Source organism: Procambarus clarkii, chromosome 82 (assembly GCF_040958095.1).
Source record: "Procambarus clarkii isolate CNS0578487 chromosome 82, FALCON_Pclarkii_2.0, whole genome shotgun sequence".
Taxonomy (NCBI): Eukaryota; Metazoa; Arthropoda; class Malacostraca; order Decapoda; family Cambaridae; genus Procambarus; species Procambarus clarkii.
The window spans coordinates 12,322,667-12,345,184 of record NC_091231.1 but is presented as its reverse complement, the minus strand read 5'-3'; the positions used below and the strand labels follow the sequence as shown (position 1 = coordinate 12,345,184).

The window sequence follows — 22,518 nt, the reverse complement described above, 5'->3', positions numbered from 1 at the left end:
CAGCTGCGAATACCATCATCATCTATTTCGTTGTAGTTATTACAGATTCAGCTACTCGGAACAAGTTCCAAGTAGCACGGGCTATGGTGAGCCCGTACTCTATTTCGTGTTGCCACAATATTGGATTTGGGTTTAGTGTTGACCCTCAGACCCATTAACAACCTCCAGAGGGGTAGTTAAGGTCATTACTAGCGTATATACTGACCAAGCAGCAAGTATACTGGAGTCCTGAACATACTGTCAGGACTCAAAGGACGCTTTTCAAGCGTACGACCCCCCCCCCACCAAATTTTGGACTTCGATACACACCCAGAAATATCACACTAACGAGATTTAGATCAGTGAGAAAAATACGTGATATACATCAGTGAGAAAAATACGTGATATACATCAATGAGAAAATACGTGATATACATATACACCAACTTTTCGTTAGTCCATGCGTATGATTAGAAACTGTATCCATAATATCCAAAAATATATCCAATAAATACCCAATAAAATATATCCAAAAATATAATATCGTATCCAAAAAAGGCGAGACCCAGGAGTTGAAACTCGCTCTTTCGTCAAAAGAGATAGGCAAGTACACAAAGCATACATATATAAACACAAGCTAATGTGTATAAGGAGTAAATACATAAATGCCCCAAAAAAACAAAAAAGTCTAAATCTGGAAAAGTTAGAACGCGCATATAGACCATTCTAAAAATTATGCAAATAGCTCAGAAAAATATATCTGGAAAATAAATTTGATCTCATTACTGATCCTCCCAGTCCTGCCTCTGTCTCTCTCTCGGTGTTGCTGGCTGGCTGGCTGGCTGGCTGGCTGGCTGGTTGACTGGCTGGTTGGTTGACTGGCTGGTTGGCTGGCTGGCTGGCTGACTGAGTGGCTGGCTGGCTGGCTGACTGAGTGGCTGGCTGGCTGACTGCCTCAACTCCACAGCCTCTCCACATGTCTCGTGCTTCGACACCAGCCATAAGTCACGCACTGGAACCCTTCACTACAAGGCCTCGTCTCTCATTATAGAGGATTATATGTTTTTTTTACCTGTGTTTACCGTTAGTTGTTGAGATGCCAGAGACCCCCCGTTTTCTATGGATTTTGTTCAGTGTGTTTAGTCTCGCCGCGGAGAATTCAATATCGTTACGTTGTCTGTCTCGGGAATTTTTATCGCCATGCGAGATTTAGGTGAGTACACACACACACACACACACACACACACACACACACACACACACACACACACACACACACACACACACACACACACACACACACACACAGGACACGCAGGACAGAGAAGGCTGGGCAGACTGCATATTTCTTGACTGCCAAAAGGCCTTTGATACGGTACCGCACATGAGACTGCTATACAAACTTGAGAGGCAGGCAGGAGTAAGCGGAAAGGCCCTAGTATGGGTGAAGAACTACCTAACAGGAAGGAGCCAGAGGGTAATGGTAAGGGGCGAAAAGTCGGACTGGCGAACAGTAACAAGTGGAGTACCTCAAGGATCGGTGCTGGGACCAATCCTCTTTCTAATTTACGTAAATGATATGTTTACAGGAGTGGAATCATACATGTCAATGTTTGCAGATGACGCAAAATTAATGAGAAGAGTTGTGACAGACGAGGATTGTAGGATCCTCCAAGAGGACTTAAACAGGCTGCAGAGATGGTCAGGGAAATGGCTACTGGAGTTTAACACTAGTAAATGTAAAGTTATGGAAATGGGATCAGGTGACAGGAGACCAAAGGGACAGTACACAATGAAGGGGAACAGCCTACCTGTAACGATTCGAGAAAGAGACCTGGGAGTGGATGTGACACCTAATCTAACTCCTGAGGCACATATAAATAGGATAACGACAGCAGCGTACTCTACACTGGCGAAAATTAGAACTTCATTCAGAAACCTAAATGAGGAAGCTTTTAGGGCACTTTACACTGCCTACGTGAGACCCGTCTTAGAGTATGCCGCGCCATCATGGAGCCCCCACCTGAAGAAACACATAAAGAAACTGGAGAAGGTTCAGAGGTTTGCGACGAGGCTTGTCCCAGAGTTACGAGGGATGGGATATGAAGAGCGGCTGAAGGAACTGAACCTAACGACACTAGAGAAAAGAAGGGAGAGAGGAGATATGATAGGGACATATAAAATACTCAGGGGAATTGATAAAGTGGAAATAGATGAAATGTTCACACGTAATAATAACAGAACGAGGGGACATGGGTGGAAACTGGAAACTCAGATGAGTCACAGAGATGTTAGGAAGTTTTCTTTTAGCGTGAGAGTAGTAGAAAAATGGAATGCACTTGGGGAACAGGTTGTGGAAGCAAATACTATTCATACTTTTAAAACTAGGTATGATAGGGAAATGGGACAGGAGTCATTGCTGTAAACAACCGATAGCTAGAAAGGCGGGATCCAAGAGTCAATGCTCGATCCTGCAAGCACATATAGGTGAGTACATATAGGTGAGTACACACACACACACACACACACACACACACACACTACACTACACCACACTACACTACACCGCACCACACTACACTACACCACACTACACCACACTACACTACACTACACCGCACCACACTACACTACACCACACTACACCACACTACACTACACCGCACCACACTACACTACACCAAACTACACTACACCACACTACACTACACCACACTACACTACACCACACTACACTACACCACACTACACTACACTACACTACACCACACTGCACTACACTACACTACACCGCACCACACTACACTACCCTACACCACACTACACTACACCACACTACACTACACTACACAGCACTACACCATCTCTCCCGAAGTCTCATTTGCCAACTTACCCAAATTACATGATACCATTCAGTAACTTCCTCAATTTCAACTCCCTTTCAATCATCCTACTCCTTCTTCCCACTTACAGTGACAGTGACGACAGCCACTTACAGTGACAGTGACGGTAGCCACTTACAGTGACAGTGACGACAGCCACTTACAGTGACAGTGACGACAGCCACTTACAGTGACAGTGACGACAGCCATTTACAGTGACAGTGACGACAGCCACTTACAGTGACGACAGCTATTTACAGTGACAGTGACGACAGCCACTTACAGTGACGACAGCCATTTACAGTGACAGTGACGACAGCCACTTACAGTGACAGTGACGACAGCCACTTACAGTGACGACAGCCACTTGCAGTGACAGTGACGACAGCCACTTACAGTGACAGTGACAATAGCCACTTACAGTGACGGCTGCCACTCACAGTGACAGTGACGACAGCCACTTACAGTGACAGTGACGGCAGCCACTTACAGTGACGACAGCCACTTACAGTGACAGTGACGGCAGCCACTTACAGTGACGACAGCCACTTACAGTGACGACAGCCACTTACAGTGACAGTGACGACAGCCACTTACAGTGACAGTGACGACAGCCACTTACAGTGACAGTGACGACAGCCACTTACAGTGACAGTGACGACAGCCACTTACAGTGACGACAGCCACTTACAGTGACGACAGCCACTTACAGTGACAACAGCCACTTGCAGTGACAGTGACGACAGCCACTTACAGTGACAGTGACGACAGCCACTTACAGTGACGACAGCCACTTACAGTGACGACAGCCACTTACAGTGACGACAGCCACTTGCAGTGACAGTGACGACAGCCACTTACAGTGACGACAGCCACTTACAGTGACGACAGCCACTTACAGTGACGACAGCCACTTACAGTGACGACAGCCACTTACAGTGACGACAGCCACTTACAGTGACGACAGCCACTTACAGTGACGACAGCCACTTACAGTGACGACAGCCACTTACAGCGACAGTGACGGCTTCCACTTACAGTGACAGTGACGGCTGCCACTTACACTGAAAGTGACGACTCCCAATCGGAACAAACCATATGTAACCAACTGTCTAACTCGTCAATCCCTGTCATAATCGTGCACGTTGTGATCATGTCTCCTAAGGTACTTCTATATCCCCCTCTCTATTCTGATGGTGTGTACTCTCCAACAATCATTGAACTGTCAATTCCCTTGAGCTGGAACCTCTTCCATTGTCACTACTGAACAAGATAGAATCCTAGATGAATTCTATTATCAATTACCTCTTCACATATCTCCTTGTTCAATGTCGACTTCCTACTTTTGGGGGGTCCAAGTTGCTATGTTAGTAGGTAGAGCGACGGCCTTGATTCTGTCGGGGTTCGATCCCCAATGGTTTAGGTGGTACATTGAGATGCTGATCTAGAGCTCTGTCTCCACACAATTACCTCAAGTCATAGACTTCTTTTGAGAAGTCTCACAAGACGGTGGCTTATTGAGGTTTCTTGTCTCGTGTTGATGTGAGTCTTAGTTGGCTTCTAAGTTTGGAGTCCATGTTAGTTTGCTGTTTATTGTTCTTTGTATTCTCCTCTTTCGTTTTAAGTCGTTTTTCTATACTTTCTTGCGTGTGGTTTTAATTTATTTGTGTGTGTGTGTGTGTGTGTACTCACCTAGTTGTGCTTGCGGGGGTTGAGCTCTGGCTCTTTGGTTCCATCTCTCAACCGTCAATCAACTGGTGTACAGATTCCTGAGCCTACTAGGCTCTATCATATCTACATTTCAAGCTGTGTATGGAGTCAGTCTCCACCACATCACTTCCTAATGCATTCCAGTTGTTAACTGCTCTGACACTGAAAAGTTCTTTCTAACGTCCCTGTGGCTCATTTGTGTGTGTGTGTGTGCGTGTGTGTGTGTGTGTGTGTGTGTGTGCGTGTGTGTGTGTGTGTGTGTGTGTGTGCGTGTGTGTGTGTGTGTGTGTGTGTGTGTGTGTCTGATACTATAAATTGTTCACCTTTAAAATAGTGGACATGTTACTTCGTTCTCCACCATTTAATTATTAACACAAATATTTTAATATTATACAGTTATTTCTCATAGCATTTTTCTCATCCTGTTAAATTGTCCTCTGTTACCTATCCTTTGTGGCTACACTTATCACATATTCTCCTATCCCCTTTCCTTCCGTCCCCCCCCCCCTCACTTCCCCTCATTCATCACACTCCTCTCTTTCCCTCCCCCCTTCCCCCCCCCTCCTAATTTATCTACCTCCTCTCTCTTCACTCCTTATCAGTCTTCCTTTGACTGGAGATACTCATGTGCTCACAGTATCTATCCATTCTCTTCTTTATCTCCCGATTTATCGACGTCTTGCTTCGTCCCTCAAGTCGATAGACATCACCGCTCCTCGTCTGCTCGAGGTTGACCTAATATTTTGTAATTTCAACAATATATATATATATATATATATATATATATATATATATATATATATATATATATATATATATATATATATATATAAAGAGAGAGATCTACACTTTCATATACTTTCATCTCGCTAACAGCGAGCTAGTCCCTTCTGGCTCTCTCTCTCTCTCTCTCTCTCCCTTTCTTAACAAGATTAAAAGTGCATAATTAGAGGTTTTGAACGGGATTACGGGGATGCTCCTCGGTCTAATAGCCTAATTAGTCCAAGGAGTTTAAAATTCAATTTGCCGTCTTTTCTCCTTGCGCTCTGAGCTGCCCACAAGGATCGTATTTCCCCCCGCTGTTGCAAGGGTTCTTCGTTGGTGCTTAGGACGGGGTTAATATTCCCTTGGCCTCGGGGTAATGTATGTAATGATGTCGGCAGGTCTGGACCAATCACGTTTGTAGGATTATGGGTTTTGTGATCTTATTGGCTTGGCTTGTGTGTGTGTGTGTGTATGTGTGTGTGTGTGTGTGTGTGTGTGTGTGTGTGTGTGTGTGTGTGTGTGTGTGTGTGTGTGTGTGTGTGTGTGTGTGTGTGTGTGTACTCACCTATTTGTACTCACCTATTTGTGCTTCCGGGGGTTGAGTTTTGGCTCTTTGGTCCCGCCTCTCAACTGTCAATCAACTGGTGTACAGATTCCTGAGCCTATTGGGCTCTATCATATCTACACTTGAAACTGTGTATGGAGTCAGCCTCCGCCACATCACTGCCTAATGCAATCCATTTATCATCCACTCTGACACTAAAAAAGTTCTTTCTAATATCTCTGTGGCTCATTTGGGCACTCAGTTTCCACCTGTGTCCCCTAGTGCGTGTGCCCCTTGTGTTAAATAGCCTGTCTTTATCAACCTTTCAATCAACTTTCTTATCAACTTGTGTGTGTGTGTGTGTGTGCTCGCTTAATATTGCCTGGAGAGTCGAGCCTCTGCTCTCTGGCCCCGCCTTTTTTCAGCAAATACAATGTGTGTGCTTGATCTACTCGTATCTGACCAATGCATTTACTAACACCTCTTAGGCTAGTGAAAAGTTTCCTAAAATCCATATGGATGTCTTGGCAATTTGGTCATTTTTCCAGACATCACCTTATGAAATGCTTTTTTTAACTTATGGTTATACTGATTCAAACTTTAATATTTCACTCCACGACGTCCGTCTGACTCCACATGCGTCTCGTTGACGTATCCTAGAGCCAGGAAAACCACAGAGTCTCTCTATAGAGCTTATTGCAAAAAAATCTACGACCCAACACTCTCAGATGTACTCTCTTGTCAGCAGCTACCATGTGATTGACTCATTCTGAAACGTCTGACCTCTGACCTCTTGTGACATCAGAGGTCAAGGAATTCCGTAATTGGTTAAGGCTTGCGTTGTTTAAGACATCATAAACTCTGGTGACGTCGAAGGTCTAGGAGCTCACGTTATTGGTTAAGTTTTAATAGGGCTATGAGATCGTTAACTGTAAGGGCGCTAATAGCTAAATAAACGAATAACTATGCCATAATTCCCATTAATAATAATGGAGACCAAACCACACACTAAAAGGTGAAGGGACGACGACGTTTCGGTCCGTTCTGAACCATTCTCAAGACAATCGACTTGAGAATGGTCTAGGACGGGCCGAAACGTCGTCGTCCCTTCACCTTCTAGTGTGTGGTCTGGTCAACATACTTTATCCAAGTTATTGTGACTCATCGCCTGAACAAAAATGGACATGGAAACAATGGACGCTTACCGAAAAAAGGAATTCACGTTTCCTGAAGAGATTTCGCATATTATTTATATATCTCTCTCACACTCCTGCATTTCTGTTTAGATCCAAATTCTATGTCAAACAGACCGTTGCAGAACGAGGTTTAGTACAGCTCAAACTACTATATAGTGATTACCGTGCAATAGCGGATATTACTGTGTCAGAGGTCACGGTTCACCGTAGTTAGTGACCTTGTGTTAGTGGCAGTTATGTTTGTGGATTGATATATCTCAACTATTCCTATGATTAGGGAGCCGGTCGGCCGAGCGGACAGCACGTTGGCTTTGTGATCCTGTGGTCCTGGGTTCGATCCCAGGCGCCGGCGAGAAACAATGGGCAGAGTTTCTTTCACCCTATGCCCCTGTTACCTAGCAGTAAAATAGGTACCTGGGTGTTAGTCAGCTGTCACGGGCTGCTTCCTGGGGGTGGAGGCCTGGTCGAGGACCGGGCCGCGGGGACACTAAAATGCCCCGAAATAATCTCAAGATAACCTCAAGATATGATTGATTTTACTGTTGCTATTATAACTTTTAATATTATTATAGTATTGTCTTAATTATTAATATATTTGACAAAGTTGTTTATTATTATAACTCTTCTTTTATTTTTTATTTTCCTTATTATTATTTAGATAAAACTCAGTTGATGACAAATTTCTAAGCATAATTCAGACTTTAAACGATGTCAAATAAGCCTAAACTATAAGGCTCAGAACTCTACAAGTCCAGCCTTGGAAACACGACTTTACAGCATCAAAATACATCTCCCCCCCCCCTCCCCCTCTCTCGTAAAGACGCCTGAGAGATACAGCTGTAGATTTAATACAACAACAACATAAAAAGATCCGAGATTTAACACCTTTCAATATCAGATTATTCCTAAAACAAAAGCCATACGGGTATGTAATTTTTTTTTTACCTTTTCTCTGCCATTTAAAATTTATGTCTGGGGCAGCCAGCAATTTTATTTTGTAAATGTTATTTTATGTTCAGTTCTTTATCTTTGTTCTTTTTTTTAGCTTGGCAGTAAAACTTTTTTTTTTAATGAATACAGCAACAAGGGCGTAAAATGGCGACGCGGCCGGCACTGTGCCGGATATATTCAGGCAGAAGTTTGTTTGGCACTCTGGTGAAGGGGGAGGGAGGGGGGGGGGAGGGGGGGATTTGTTTGTTGTGCAAACACATTCGTTGGTGAAACGTCCAATCAGCGTGACAGGTTGGATTTTAGATGGTCCGGTGAGTGTGACAGGTTCAATGATGGAACGTTCGATCAGTCTGAGAGGTTTAATACCAGGAATGTCCAACAATAGTCTATGGAAGGGATATGAGACAGACTAAGAACTGGTCCATGAAGATAGGATGGGAGCTGGGAATTGAGGACGGAGTCAAAATAATAATAAAAAATAATTATGTTATTTCCAGAAATAATAATTTCAGAGTTGCTCTTATCATATATATGTATCTCATTAGGCAATTTACCTGAGTTTTACCTGAGAGCCACTAACACTATAGTGGCCTCGACGGGGACAGGAAGCCGGCGGCTTGTCGAAGGTCTTCCCCGCCCCCCACCCCACGCTACCCCCATTTGCCTAATATTATTCCAATTTGTCTAATTATCACTATATAATTGACGTGTGAGATGCACATTGTCTCTTCCCCTCTTCGTTCCCCTTGCTTTCTCTTCTTTCTTCTTCCCCCCCTCACTCCACCTCTTCCCCTTCCCTCCCTCCCCTCTCCCTCCCATCACTTTCTCTTCTCCCTCTTTACAGCCTCCCCCTCACTATCTATCTCCTCATCCCAGCGGCGCCCCATCACTTTCCTCCTCTTATCACCCTCATTATCACGTCTGTCGCGGTCTCGCCCTCATTATCACCCTCACATTTATCTCACTATGGTCCCGCGGGCAACATTTTGCCTTGTTCTTATCGACGCTGTGATATGCGAGAAGCCTGCTGGTATAGCAGCAGTGGGGTGGTATAGCAGCAGTGGCTGGTATAGCAGCAGTGGCTGGTATAGCAGCAGTGGCTGGTATAGCAGCAGTGGCTGGTATAGCAGCAGTGGCTGGTATAGCAGCAGTGGCTGGTATAGCAACAGTGGGTGGTATAGCAACAGTGGCTGGTATAGCAACAGTGGCTGGTATAGCAACAGTGGCTGGTATAGCAACAGTGGGTGGTATAGCAACAGTGGCTGGTATAGCAACAGTGGCTGGTATAGCAACAGTGGGTAGTATATAGTATTATTATGAGAAAATCACAATAACGAGGCTGAACGTCAGACACAGAAACGTCTGAAAAGAAAGCCATAGACGTTTCGGTCCCTTCTGGCCCATTATCAAGTCATGTAATGTCTTGAGAATGGATACAGGAACCGAGGAATATTCTATACAAAATTGAACCAGTGTTGTAATGGGTAGAATGACTGACATCTCCTATTTGAATGTCCCTATTTTCCACCCCCTATTATTTTCTTGGCTGTTGTCGGGTTGGATGTATTGTGATGTTCTAAGATCATTAACTTGGTTGCTCCTGGCATGTATCCTGTATATATGTGGCATGTATCATGTATACACCTGGCATGTATCATGTATACACCTGGCATGTATTCTGTATACACCTTTCAAGATGTTAGCGTGTTCTCGTTCCGAAGTAATTGGCGCTGGTTACCTTACCTTGAGGTGCTTCCGGGGCTTAGCGTCCCCGCGGCCCGGTCGTCGACCAGGCCTCCTGGTTGTTGTTGGTTCTTGCTGTTCGTCATGTTATTTGCTGTTGCACATTGCTGTGTCTTGTTGATGTCTTAAGGTGGTTGTGTGTGTCGAGACGAGGCAATTTGTACGCGTATTTTTCGTGTCGTTCGCGAAGATTGATACGAAACTACGGATTTGTTTTTTTTCTTTTACGAAAAGGATGAGGAAAATTAACATTTCCTTAAAAAAATTAACTATTTTTACTAATGTTTTACTTTACTATTTTAACTAATGTTAAAAAATTAACATTTTAAAAAATTATTTTAGTAGGAAAGAGAGCACTTACTCATCAACTAATTAATGAAATATTTCCATTACTCAAAAATATTTCAGATTTTAGGGCTAAATATATATTTATGCCTAGACATATATTATCTTAATACAGGTATAAATATAATAGAGAAATTAAAATGCTTCTGGGAATTCGGGTTAGTTACGAAAACTTAATACCAATCCGGATTTATTTATGGGATGAATTCGATGTAGTGAACGGTAGCAAGAAAGTTGTAGTTCCACTGGTCAGTCGGTCCTCTCAACTAATAGGTCGTATTTTGTGCGCTATGGCAACCAACGCAACCACGGGATCCTTCTTCATTGTACATACCTCAGAGTGACGGGTTGCTTGGGTTGGTTCGTAAGTTTCTGGTTGTTAGAAGGTTGGATTTTTTACGTAATAACAAATCAAGATATTACGAGGCTGGCCTGCTTTGGAGAGGTGGATTGAGCAGGGCGAGGAGCTGAGTGATAAGTCACAATAACGTGGCTGAAGTATGCTGACTAGACCACACACACTAGAAGGTGAAGGGACGACGACGTTTCGGTCCGTCCTGGACCATTCTCAATCGACTTGAGCATGGTCCAGGACGGACCGAAACGTCGTCATCCCTTCACCTTCTAGTGTGTGGTCTGGTCAACATACTTTAGCCACGTTATTGTGACTCATCGTCTGCACTACCCACGTAGCTGCCGTGTTAGGCCGAGTCACGGTGGGTCAAGAGCTGGTGGATCACCATCCACTCTCCTTCACAATTACAGTTGACCGGGGACAACTAGCCTCTACATTAAGGTCTTTACAAGGTCGAACCACTAACCAGGAGGCCTGGTCGAGGACCGGGCCGCGGGGACACTAAAAGCCCCAAAATCATCTCAAGATAGATATCTCAAGATAACCCTTCCCAGGATACAACCCCACAACAGTTGCCAGACTCCCCGGTACCTATGTTACTGCTGGGTGAACAGAGATATTAGGCGAAAGGACACGGGTACAATAGTTTCTGCCCTTTAATGTGAGCCAAGGACGGAGGGCATTGTCTGCCTGTAAACAAGACAAAAATTACATAGTACATAAATCCTATAATCCCTTTCCATGTGCTGAGTCCTATAATCTCTTTCCATGAATCTGGATATGGGTGGATAATAACCTTTTTACGTCGCTCAAATCCTTTGGATAATGACTTTTTTAAGCTGCTCAATTTTTTGGGGATGTATAATTTATTTTCAGTGATCTTGAACGTGCCTGATACAAACGTAAGCAGTGAGAACGTTTTTATAAGTGTGTTTGTAATCGTATTTTATAAAAAAAAAAAACTTGTTTATAAAACGTGTTTATGAACGGTTTTATAAATTTTGACTCCAAAATCAAATCAATGTCGTTCCCGCCAACACACACACACACACACACACACACACACACACACACACACACACACACACACACACACACACACACACACACACACACACACACACACGCACACAAACACACCCACACACATACACACACACACACACACACACACACACACACACACACACACACACACACACACACACACACACACACACACACACACACATACACAAAATTAACCTCCGAGAACTTTCTCCTCAAGCAACGAAACCTCTTCATTTACACACTGACAACCCGCCACACTTTATTTACACACATTATTACCTCTCGGGCCACGAATTCAACACCAAACTGTAAACAATGAAGTTCTACACTTTATGCTTCTACTATTTTACACAATGTTTATACTCTAGCAAAAGCTATTACTAAAGCATTGATTAGTTTTGTTCGAAAATTTAAAAGAAAATTCAAGTTTCAGTTACATTCTGGAAACAACAACAGCAGCAGCAAAAAAAGGTTGAAAAATTTAATAAATTATTTTATCGCATAAAACACGTTTGAAAAGCAATAAACGTTTAAAATCCACACACACAAAAAAAAATATTTGAATTCTTCAATAAAAAATCCATTCTTATTCAGCGTGAATGCCAATCACTTCATACCTATAGTAGCAACTACAGACATGATATCCTAATAAATCTCTTATGATATCCTAATAAATCCCTACCCTTATGATATCCTAATAAATCTCCACCATGGCATCAGTGTAATCTGTCTTAGCCCCATTATGGTATCCAGCAACTTCAATATAACCCAAACATGGTAACTCACAATCCCACCATGAATATACAATTAAACCCCTACCATAACAGCACCATAATACTTCCATACCAAATCAACAGCGCTAAACAGACTTATCACAACACCCAATAAGCTGGCCCACAGTTTTCCATAACCTCAAATTCAGAGTTTGTGATTCGCTCTCTATAACCCCCTTCAGCATATGAAGGGGGGTTATAGAGAGGTTATATAGCTATAACCCCACCACAACCTCCGTGACACAGAAAGAAAACGCACACAATCGCTACATCAAATGATTTTCAGCTCTCTCTCTTTCTGTTCCAAGATGGGAAGTACCATGCGCTGCTCGACGGTCGGCTCCTGGTCCACGAGGTTAAGGCAGCTGACTCCTACGCCACCTACCGTTGTCGGGTCCTGCACACCCTCACTTCCACCACCGCCGCCTCCAACACCGCCAGGATCATCGTTCACGGTTAGTGCTGTGTGACTCTGGTCGAGGACTGAAGGTGTGTGGTGACGGAGGGAGACTCCCGGCGGCCACTCCTAAACCCCTGATGCTACTGACTTTTGAGATTTGAGACTTACAAAGTGTTAAAAAATTCCCTTTCTCAACTCCCCTCACGTACACTATGTCTAAATTCACCACTATTCCGCAGCCAGTCATCCCTATCCCCTCTCCTCATATAACACCTATTCCTCATTACATCCAAATATCCTTGAATATCCTCTCCTTCCTCTCTGAAGAGCCTCAGGCTTTCCTCACCTCCCAGACGGGAAGGAGGATGGTGATCCCTGGTTCCTGTGGCACCACAGCTGGAGTAAAGTTGTATTCCCCCTCCAGGAAGACTTCTCAAAAACTTGGGGTCTTCGATAAGAGGCAAAAAAAAGGAGTAATTCAATTCTTTTCCTGGAGACTTTCGAGGTGGATCCTTTAAACCACATGGATCACCCTCGTTCTTTTTCCTTGCGGTTTATATATATATATATATATATATATATATATATATATATATATATATATATATATATATATATATATATATATATATATATATATATATATATATACATGATTTACACACATATATATATATATATGCGTGTAAATCACGAAGAAATTAACACATGATGAATAATTCCTTAAGTATTTTTGTGTTAATAAATCTTCAGAAGGATGATTATCACAAGTCAGTGGTGGATATAGGCAGGAAAGGTGAAAAGCACCGAAGGTAAAAAGGTGAAAAAGATGAAAAACAATGTCTTTGTTCACAACACCACAGGAAGCTATAGAAGGCCCATTGACCAATACGTGTGACTTCCAGAAAGTAACAATACTAATAATAATATAATGAGATATTATTGAGATAACTTGGTATTAATGAACTTATTCAAATCGTTTTGTAATTGATCAATTAGAGATGGTTCCAAATTATACAAACCTCTAATGTTCTTATTGTATTGTTTTGTGATATGTATTAAAGCAGATTCAATAATGTTTCTGTTGAAAATCATTTTAAAATTCGTTATTGAAGAAGCCATCTCACAATCAATTTGATGAGAATTTTTTGACAAATATAAAAACAGAGCATTAGATAACTGGCCCATTTTTTACAGAATATCTATTCTTATAAATTCAAAATTTAAAATTTTTGAATTAGTAGATAAATTAGGGATTTCTCAAGAAATAATAGCTGAAGAACAATCCTTCATTTCTTAGTTAATATAAATATATTAGTAACTCTCAACAGAAAATAGTAGTTGGCATTGTATAGATTACCAGCATAACAAAGCAGTTTTTTTAACTAATAGCAGCAAGCAAGCAAATATTTATCATTTTATCATACAACTACCAACTGCTAATTAACAGTATTAGTCTGCTAAGGGATGATAGACATGATAGATCCCATGAGTTGGGATCTCATTTACACATCACACGAATAAGCAAAGCAGGCTATCAGCAGTTTGTTATTGTCAATTAGCAGTTTAGACCTACACACAGTTAATAGTTTGCCAGCACCAGTTACCAGTCCCCCAATAGCCTGGGAAAGGAACTATCAGGGGGAAAGCGCTAAGCCATTACTACTATATGACATCTTGGAAGGATGTGAGGATAAGGATTTGGGATGGGGGGAAGACAGTTTAGACCTACACACTGTTAATAGTTTGCCAGCACCAGTTACCAGTCTAGAGGTACACAGGTACACACTTCCCTCATCAATCTCTCAGTAGCCTGGGAAGGGAACTATCAGGGGGAAGGCGCCAAGCCATTACGACTATATAGCACTTGGAAGGGGTCAGGATAAGGATTTGGGATGGAGGGGAAGGGAGGGGAATGGTGCCCAACCCCTTGAACGGTCGGGGATTGAACGCCAACCTGCGTGAAGCGAGACCGTCGCTCTACCGTCCTGCCTAAGTGGTTGGGCATGGGAGATAAGATGCCAGGCTCCTGAAGAAGGAATTGTCAGCCTTGTGGAGCCCGACTCAGCGTAAACCCGCAGACAAAGTTAGATGAAGGTGTAGTCAAGTTGTACACAAGTCCGGCAACCAGGAGGCCTGGTCGACGACCGGGCCGCGGGGACGCTAAGCCCCGGAAGCACCTCAAGGTAACCTCAAGGTAAGATGGTTATATGAAGCTCCTTCTCTGTCACATGTTTATGCAGGTCGGCGTTCAATCCCCGACCGTCCAGGGCACGATTCCTTTCCCCCCGTCTCATTCCAAATCCTTATCCTGACCCGTTCCAAGTGCTATATAGTCGTAATGGCTTGGTGCATCCCCCTGATAATTCTCTCCCCTCTATCACAGATGTATATCGTTAAGTTAGAATGTATTAGTTCTCAGAATTCTGTGTTAGGCTCGGTTGGTCTAGGTTAGGTTGGATTGAGTTAGGTTAGATAGGTTCTAAAATCCTTTGGCGAACTATTTTGTGTACGAAATGACTTGCGTCCAGTTAAACTGCCCATGAGATTCAACAACCCTGAAACAGTCATAATTCGCTGAAACGATCTAGTTAGCGATTTGTTTCTTACCAAATCACTAAGTAGCGTTTTTATTCAAATTCTAATTCAAATGCTCTACTCATAAATGTTTGTACATTTACAATTGGGTTAATGTACACAAATTTACAGTAAATTATTTACGAAAGACAAAGTCATAACAATAGCCTAAAATGTAATATTTATAATTATATATTGTATAATGTAGATTTAGAGTCAGAAACTACAATTTATCAGTGATTTAACACAATAATTACGTTAAGTGCCAGGGGTTCCTGTATGAATTTATAAAATAAACAAGAGAATTTAATTGTCTGAATCTCTCTCTCTCTCTCCTGCTGTGAACAGACCCGCGAGAGCGACAGGCACCACGGATGGTCACCAAGTCTGCTACGGTGAAGCTCTCGGACACCAAGCCCCTGGTGCTGCCCTGTGTGGCTCACGCCCACCCGCCTCCACAGTACAGGTGAGCCACGCCCACCACTACCACCACCACCACTACCACTACCACCACCCAATCATATAACACACCCTCCCACAGGAACAAAACCACACCGACCCTCAATTAAGATAAAGAATTCAATCCTAGCGATGCACAAAGAATAAAAGATCCAGTGAAAAACCTCCCAAGATATAGAATATCAGGTCACATATATCTAAGCGATGAGGGGGAAAATGACAGACGGAAGACAGCTTAAACACCAATACACCACATGACAGACGAACAAGACATAGGCTGTGTCTGGAATGTCTTTGTCCAGTTCAGGTTTCTTTGGCTGTGTGAGGAGTGAGGGAGGGAGGGGGGGGGGGGTGGGAGACAAGAGGGAGTGGAGAAGGGGCTGTGAGATGTTAATGAGGGAGTTAGGGGGGTTCTGAGGGAGGGAGGGAGGGAGGAAGGGAAGGGTTGCAATAATGTTATGGGCGTTGAAGGTATTCATGGTCCTGGAGACTGATAAGAAGGACTTCTTGGTCGGCAACTAGACTTTTTAAGACGTTTCCATGTAACTGTTTTGGTGTGTTAGTGATTCCTCTCCCTCTGTGTGTGTGTGTGTGTGTGTACTCACCTATATGTACTCACCTATATGTGCTTGCAGGATCGAGCATTGACTCTTGGATCCCGCCTTTCGAGCATCGGTTGTTTACAGCAATGACTCCTGTCCCATTTCCCTATCATACCTGGTTTTAAAATTATGAATAGTATTTGCTTCCACAACCTGTTCCTGAAGTGCATTCCATTTCCCCACTACTCTCACGCTAAAAGAAAACTTCCTTACATCTCTGTGACTCATCTGAGTTTCAAGCTTCCATCCATGTCCTCTCGTTCTGTTACTATTCCGTGTGAACATTTCGTCTATGTCCACTCTGTCAATTCCTCTGAGTATCTTATACGTTCCTATCATGTCCCCCCTCTCCCTTCTTCTTTCTAGTGTCGTAAGGCACAGTTCCCTCAGGCGCTCTTCATACCCCATCCCTCGTAGCTCTGGGACGAGTCTCGTTGCAAACCTCTGAACCTTTTCCAGTTTCATTATATGCTTCTTCAGATGGGGACTCCATGATGAGGCGGCATACTCTAAGACTGGCCTTACGTAGGCAGTGTAAAGCGCCCTAAATGCCTCCTTACTTAGGTTTCGACAAACCTGTGTGTGCGTGTGTGTGTGTGTGTGTGTGTGTGTGTGTGTGTGTGTGTGTGTGTGTGCGTGTGTGTGTGTGTGACCTTTAGGAATGAATGTGTGTGAATAAAACAAAAATGGAATGACCTTTATGTCATTCCATATACTCACTTCCCTCCAGCCATATATATAACACGAAGGTACAAGAACACAGGCAGAATCACCCAGAATTTAATTGTTAGTGCAGACTTGACAGCGACATAATCTACGAGGAATGTTATGAACCTACCCTGGCACCCGAACTCTTCCCCGAAGACTACGCCGAATACCATCATCATCAAATGACTACACGAAGCATAAAGAAATAGAAGAAAGAAGAAAGAAGCACCACACAGAAGCAAGAAGAAGAAGAAGAAGAAGAAGAAGAAAGAAGACACCACCTGAAGATAGATTGTCTCTATCTTGAACGAAGAAGCACTGCCACTGCCGCCTTTCTGACATGTCTCCCGGCCTAGCCAGATGTTGGGTGGCTTTCAGCATCGACTAAAGACACCCAGCTGGGTCAAGCCCTTTTCTCTTCAACTTCAGCATTTCCGCTCACCGACTTCTCTTCACATGTCCCCACTTCAAGGCGCACCCCATGGGCATCTTCTCCTGTATATCATTCATTCTTACGCAAAAGGAAAACTTTCTAACATCTCTATGACACATCTGAGTCTCAAGCTTCCATCCGTGCCCGTCTTGTTCTGTTGACATTCATTGCAAACAATTCCTCTGTTCCCCCCCCCCCTGTCAATCCCTCTAAGTATTTTATACGTCTGTATCATTTCCCCCCTTCTCTCCCTCCTCCTTTTTAACTTCGTCAGGTTTAGTTCCTTCAGTCTCTCTTCGTATCTCACCTGTGTGTATGTATGCGTTTGTGTATTTCGGAATGTCCTATTTCTTCTTTATGTATTATTTGCATATAATTTGTCTGAAATTACTTTCTCTCTAACATCATAACGGTTCTCTGGTCCTCACTGTATCACAAGTGAGAATCACAAGTGAACTTTGTTAACTTTTAAAGTAAAGCTCGAAAGATCATTAAGGCAAATAGGGGGGACCTTCGACAAACCGCCAGCTTCCTGTCCTCGTCGAGGCCACTAGTGTTAGCGGCTCTCAGGTAAACCTCAGGTACCCCTCAGGTAAACCAGCGTGACATGGTCCTTCCATACATGATGTTTCTCCCTGTTCCAAACCCATATTAATAATAATTTTTCCCAGCATATAAATTCATGTTCAAAACTCAGTACTGAGAAATAAGTCCGCGAGGCTCGACCCAGCGCCTCTTAATCGGCCGGTCATCATTTGGTTCTTGTTTCAGGTGGTGGCAGGAGAGAGGCGGAGAGAAGGTCCCCATCAACACGCTGTCGACGACGGGCGTGGGCAGGGGCGGCGAGGCGGGCGGCGGCGCCAGGATCTGGGGCAACGGGGGGGTCCTCTTGCTCGACCCCACCGCCCACGGCACGCCTGAAGATGCGACCACTTTGGTGTGTGAGGCGTCCAATGAGGCCGGGCGCGCCACCATGGAGGTAAGGGCGTTGGTGGGGTGAGGGCGTTGGCGGGGTGAGGGCGTTGGCGGCCTAATAGTTTGTAACGAGGCATATCTCTTTCTCTCTCTCTCTCCGGAACCTCGGCAGTGGCTTCCTTAGGTACTTTCCCACCTTTCAACACGCTACTGTCCACCCGCAACTTTCTCAACTTTCCTCATCCCCGCTTCTGATCCTACACCCATCCACGTCAACTCTCCCTCTCACCCCACACCCTCTTATCCACACCTTAAGCCCATTCCACACACATCCATCCCTTCCAGAGCCTTAATCCTGGTGCGGAACCACACTCAAAATTCTCTCCCCCCTTTCTTTATGCGATTCCCATTTCCTTCCCACACTTTCCTTACTTTCCCCATTCCTTTCCTAACGAATCAGGTTCCCCGCACCCCCCTGCCCCCCCCCTGGTTCGTATTGTCTCCAGCACTGCTCTTAATTACACCTCTTCTCTTGTCTCAGCGACAACAGAGCCAACTTGCCTCGACGCCTTGACTCACTATTAAGAAGAGCAAGAGACAAATAAGACGAGACTTCATCCCGGTCAGCAAACGGATAATTTAATTCCTCCTCTCTCTCTCTCTCTCTCTTGGGTCTCTCCCCTGTTCCTCTCTCCTCTCCCATCCTATCCCCTCAAGTCCTTTTCCATCGTCTGTGGCCCATGTCGTCTCTTATTACTTTACGCCTACTTTCTCTTGCGTTTTATAATTGCTTTCTATTGTTTTTGTTCCTATTTTTCCATCTATTTTCCCTTGAGTTTAAACGTACTTTATTCTGGCCCCTTGAGCTTACAGTCTCCTGGTTTCTAAAACTACTTTCTTTTGAAAAGTAGATCGACTCTCAAACTCTCAAACTCTCTCTCTCTAGCTCTCAAACTGTACTCTCTAGAAAGCCGATGAGAGAGGGAAGGGAAGGAATTATCAAGGGAAAGCGCCTAGCCATTACGACTATATAGCACATGGAAAGGGTCAGGATAAGGATGTGGGATGGGACGGGAGGAAGGAATGGTGACCAACCACTTGGACGGTCGGGGATTGAACGCCGACCTGCATGAAGCGAGACCGTCGCTCTACCGTCCAGCCCACATCACATGAAAGATACATCGAAGATACTAGCAGACTAGATAGCACCGTAAGATAACAACAGATTGGAACGAAAGATATGGTAGGAAATGCAGAATAGAGCCAGTGAAGAGTAGAGGCACAATCTGAGCAGACACTGAATGGACATTAGAAGTCAACAGCTCTTCAATATCATAACAACAAACCTATGAAATATAACTGGAGTGAAAGTTGACGTGGTCAAGAAAGATTAGACTCGTTCATGCAACACGTATCGGACCAAGCAGGTTGTTGTGGATATGTGTGTAGGGAGCCTTGCGGGATGCTCCAAGCAACAGCCTGTTGCATCAAGTTATTACAAGTCGAGTCTGACCCCGAGGCAGGCTTGGGGAATTAGAACTCCCAGACCCCAATTCAGGCTTATTTCAGGTAATACAATTGATAATTGTACTTTCTCAAGCATTGCATTACAGGAGTCTTCTCCTTGGCAATGCATGCGGTATATTTTCATCTGCAATATACATTTGCTTCCTCCTTTCAAACTTTCTCAAGCGCTACACCTACTTTCTCTGGCATTCCAAGTGCTTTCTCTGGCAACTTTCCCCTCGTATGCCTGGTATTATAATGACATCTATCCCTTCTGCATTGCTGCAGGTCTCACCCTTATTGCTTAACTTAGGCTTCTCTTCGCCTCGCTCACCACATTAATACTTTCTTCTAGATTAAAGGTTCTTGATGAGCATCTCTGGTGATCTCTCTCTCTCCCTCTCTCTCTCTCTCTCTCTCTCTCTCTCTCTCTCTCTCTCTCTCTCTCTCTCTCTCTCTCTCTCTCTCTCTCTCTCTCTCTCTCTCCCTCCCTCCCTCCCAGAAACACGTCACAAACTCCCGGCCTCTTTTCGCTCAGATAATTAGCAATCTCAAGTGATGAGGAGCCTTTCTTCTACCCGGAGTGAGCATCCTGGAGTGAGCTTACCTTCTGGCGCTAACCTGTAAGTGTCAGCAGGCCGTCGAGACCATCTCTTGGGCCCCTCCTCTTCCCTTTCTTGGACAGCTTATGCAACTCAAATCAACATTTCCCACGAGTATGTTGCTGTTGAACAAGATATCAGGCTGAGATACCGTCGTCACTAAGAAGGCCTCAGTAACAAGAGGCTGTGAGCTCTCGCAAGTGTTTGTGTGTACAAATAGTCGCGTCACGCAGCTGCGAGCAGTGTTTGTGTTGGGTAAGCGAGCAGTGTATGTTCCCAACTCACCGCCAATTCAATTAGCTGGACTAGTGGAACGTTCTGTAATTAAGCAAGCGGTCAACTGGCTTGCTCTTAGAGAAAGTTTTTTATTTCTCAAAAGTTGTCATCCTTAATCATCCGAAATCTCTAAATATTGCGACATTTTCTCGTATGCAATAAAAAATAACAATGGAATACAAACTTACGCGCCTACATAAACATCTTTATCACAAAAGTCCTCTAAATGTTACGGTGAATTAAGTGAAAGTTATCTAATCATTCTCGACTTGTCTTAATCGCTACACTTAACTTTTAAACTGAAGACGACGAGGGGGACATCTCCCCTTGCACAGGGACTTGAGATATAGGTCAACAGACCACAAAAATGGTCCCAGTAATCTACACAACAGTCGGTCAGCGTTAAGTTTTGATGAGATATTAAATGTTATCCTCGCGCCTCGACTGGAAGTAGATGCTCAGTGCTTGCTTTTCGTCAGAAAAATAAATTGCTGTTGACCAGACCACACACTAGAAGTTGAAGGGACGACGACGTTTCGGTCCGTCCTGGACCATTCTCAATCGACTTGAGAATGGTCCAGGACGGACCGAAACGTCGTCGTCCCTTCAACTTCTAGTGTGTGGTCTGATCAACATACTTCAGTCACGTTATTGTGACTCATCGCCTGCATAAATTGCTGTTGTAGATGTGGGAGAGAATATGGGAAGTCTGGGGCAAGCGTGAGCCGGGAATATGGTTAGTTTGGGGGGTGAAGATGTTGAATAAGACTGACTTGTTGCTGACTGAAGAAGGTGCTGTTGAAGAAGACTGATTTGTTGTGTTGCAAGAGCCGTTGAGGGGAGACTGACTTGTTGTGTTGTAAGAGCCGTTGAGGGGAGACTGACTTGTTGTGTTGCAAGAGCCGTTGAGGGGAGACTGACTTGATGTGTTGCAAGAGCCGTTGAGGGGAGACTGACTTGTTGTGTTGTAAGAGCCGTTGAGGGGAGACTGACTTGTTGTGTTGTAAGAGCCGTTGAGGGGAGACTGACTTGTTGTGTTGCAAGAGCCGTTGAGGGGAGACTGACTTGTTGTGTTGTAAGAGCCGTTGAGGGGAGACTGACTTGTTGTGTTGCAAGAGCCGTTGAGGGGAGACTGACTTGATGTGTTGCAAGAGCCGTTGAGGGGAGACTGACTTGATGTGTTGCAAGAGCCGTTGAGGGGAGACTGACTTGTTGTGTTGTAAGAGCCGTTGAGGGGAGACTGACTTGATGTGTTGCAAGAGCCGTTGAGGGAAGACTAACTTCTTGTGTTGCAAAAGACGTTGAGGAAAGACTGACTTGATGTGTTGCAAGAGCCGTTGAGGGGAGACTGACTTGTTGTGTTGTAAGAGCCGTTGAGGGAAGACTAACTTCTTGTGTTGCAAAAGACGTTGAAGAAAGACTGACATAGGGACAAGCGCGTACCATTGAGTATAACGGCAGTTTTCCTAGAACATCATGGGAATAGAAGGGATTGGTAACCTACACCAGCCTATTGAAAAAATAAGGTCTTTCACCTTTCTTATCAATATTATTGATAAATAAAGTGTTTCACGTCGTAAATAAAGGGCTTCACCTTCACTTCATCCCCGGCTATATATCCGGCTGATCAAAGCCTTGTTTCCACTTGATCTCTGCCTTTGATAATGTTGATAAGGGTCAGCTAGACGCCTCTCTTAGCATCACGCCGTAATAAGATAGTAAAAAGTCTTTGGATAAATAATTTTCC

The 22,518-nt window shown here is 44.0% G+C and overlaps 1 protein-coding gene across 1 annotated transcript in view; it reads left to right on the top strand.

Annotated features, from left to right (window-relative positions):
- The window catches only part of LOC123764210 (cell adhesion molecule Dscam2), a 343,666-nt gene that overhangs the window by 89,971 nt on the left and 231,177 nt on the right, over nt 1-22,518 (top strand). Inside the window, exons 2-4 of the mRNA XM_069316113.1 lie at nt 12,602-12,748; nt 15,619-15,736; nt 18,244-18,451. Of these exons, the coding sequence (XP_069172214.1) occupies nt 15,645-15,736; nt 18,244-18,451 (300 nt within the window). The 5' untranslated portion in view covers nt 12,602-12,748; nt 15,619-15,644. The remainder of the gene's footprint in view (nt 1-12,601; nt 12,749-15,618; nt 15,737-18,243; nt 18,452-22,518) is intronic.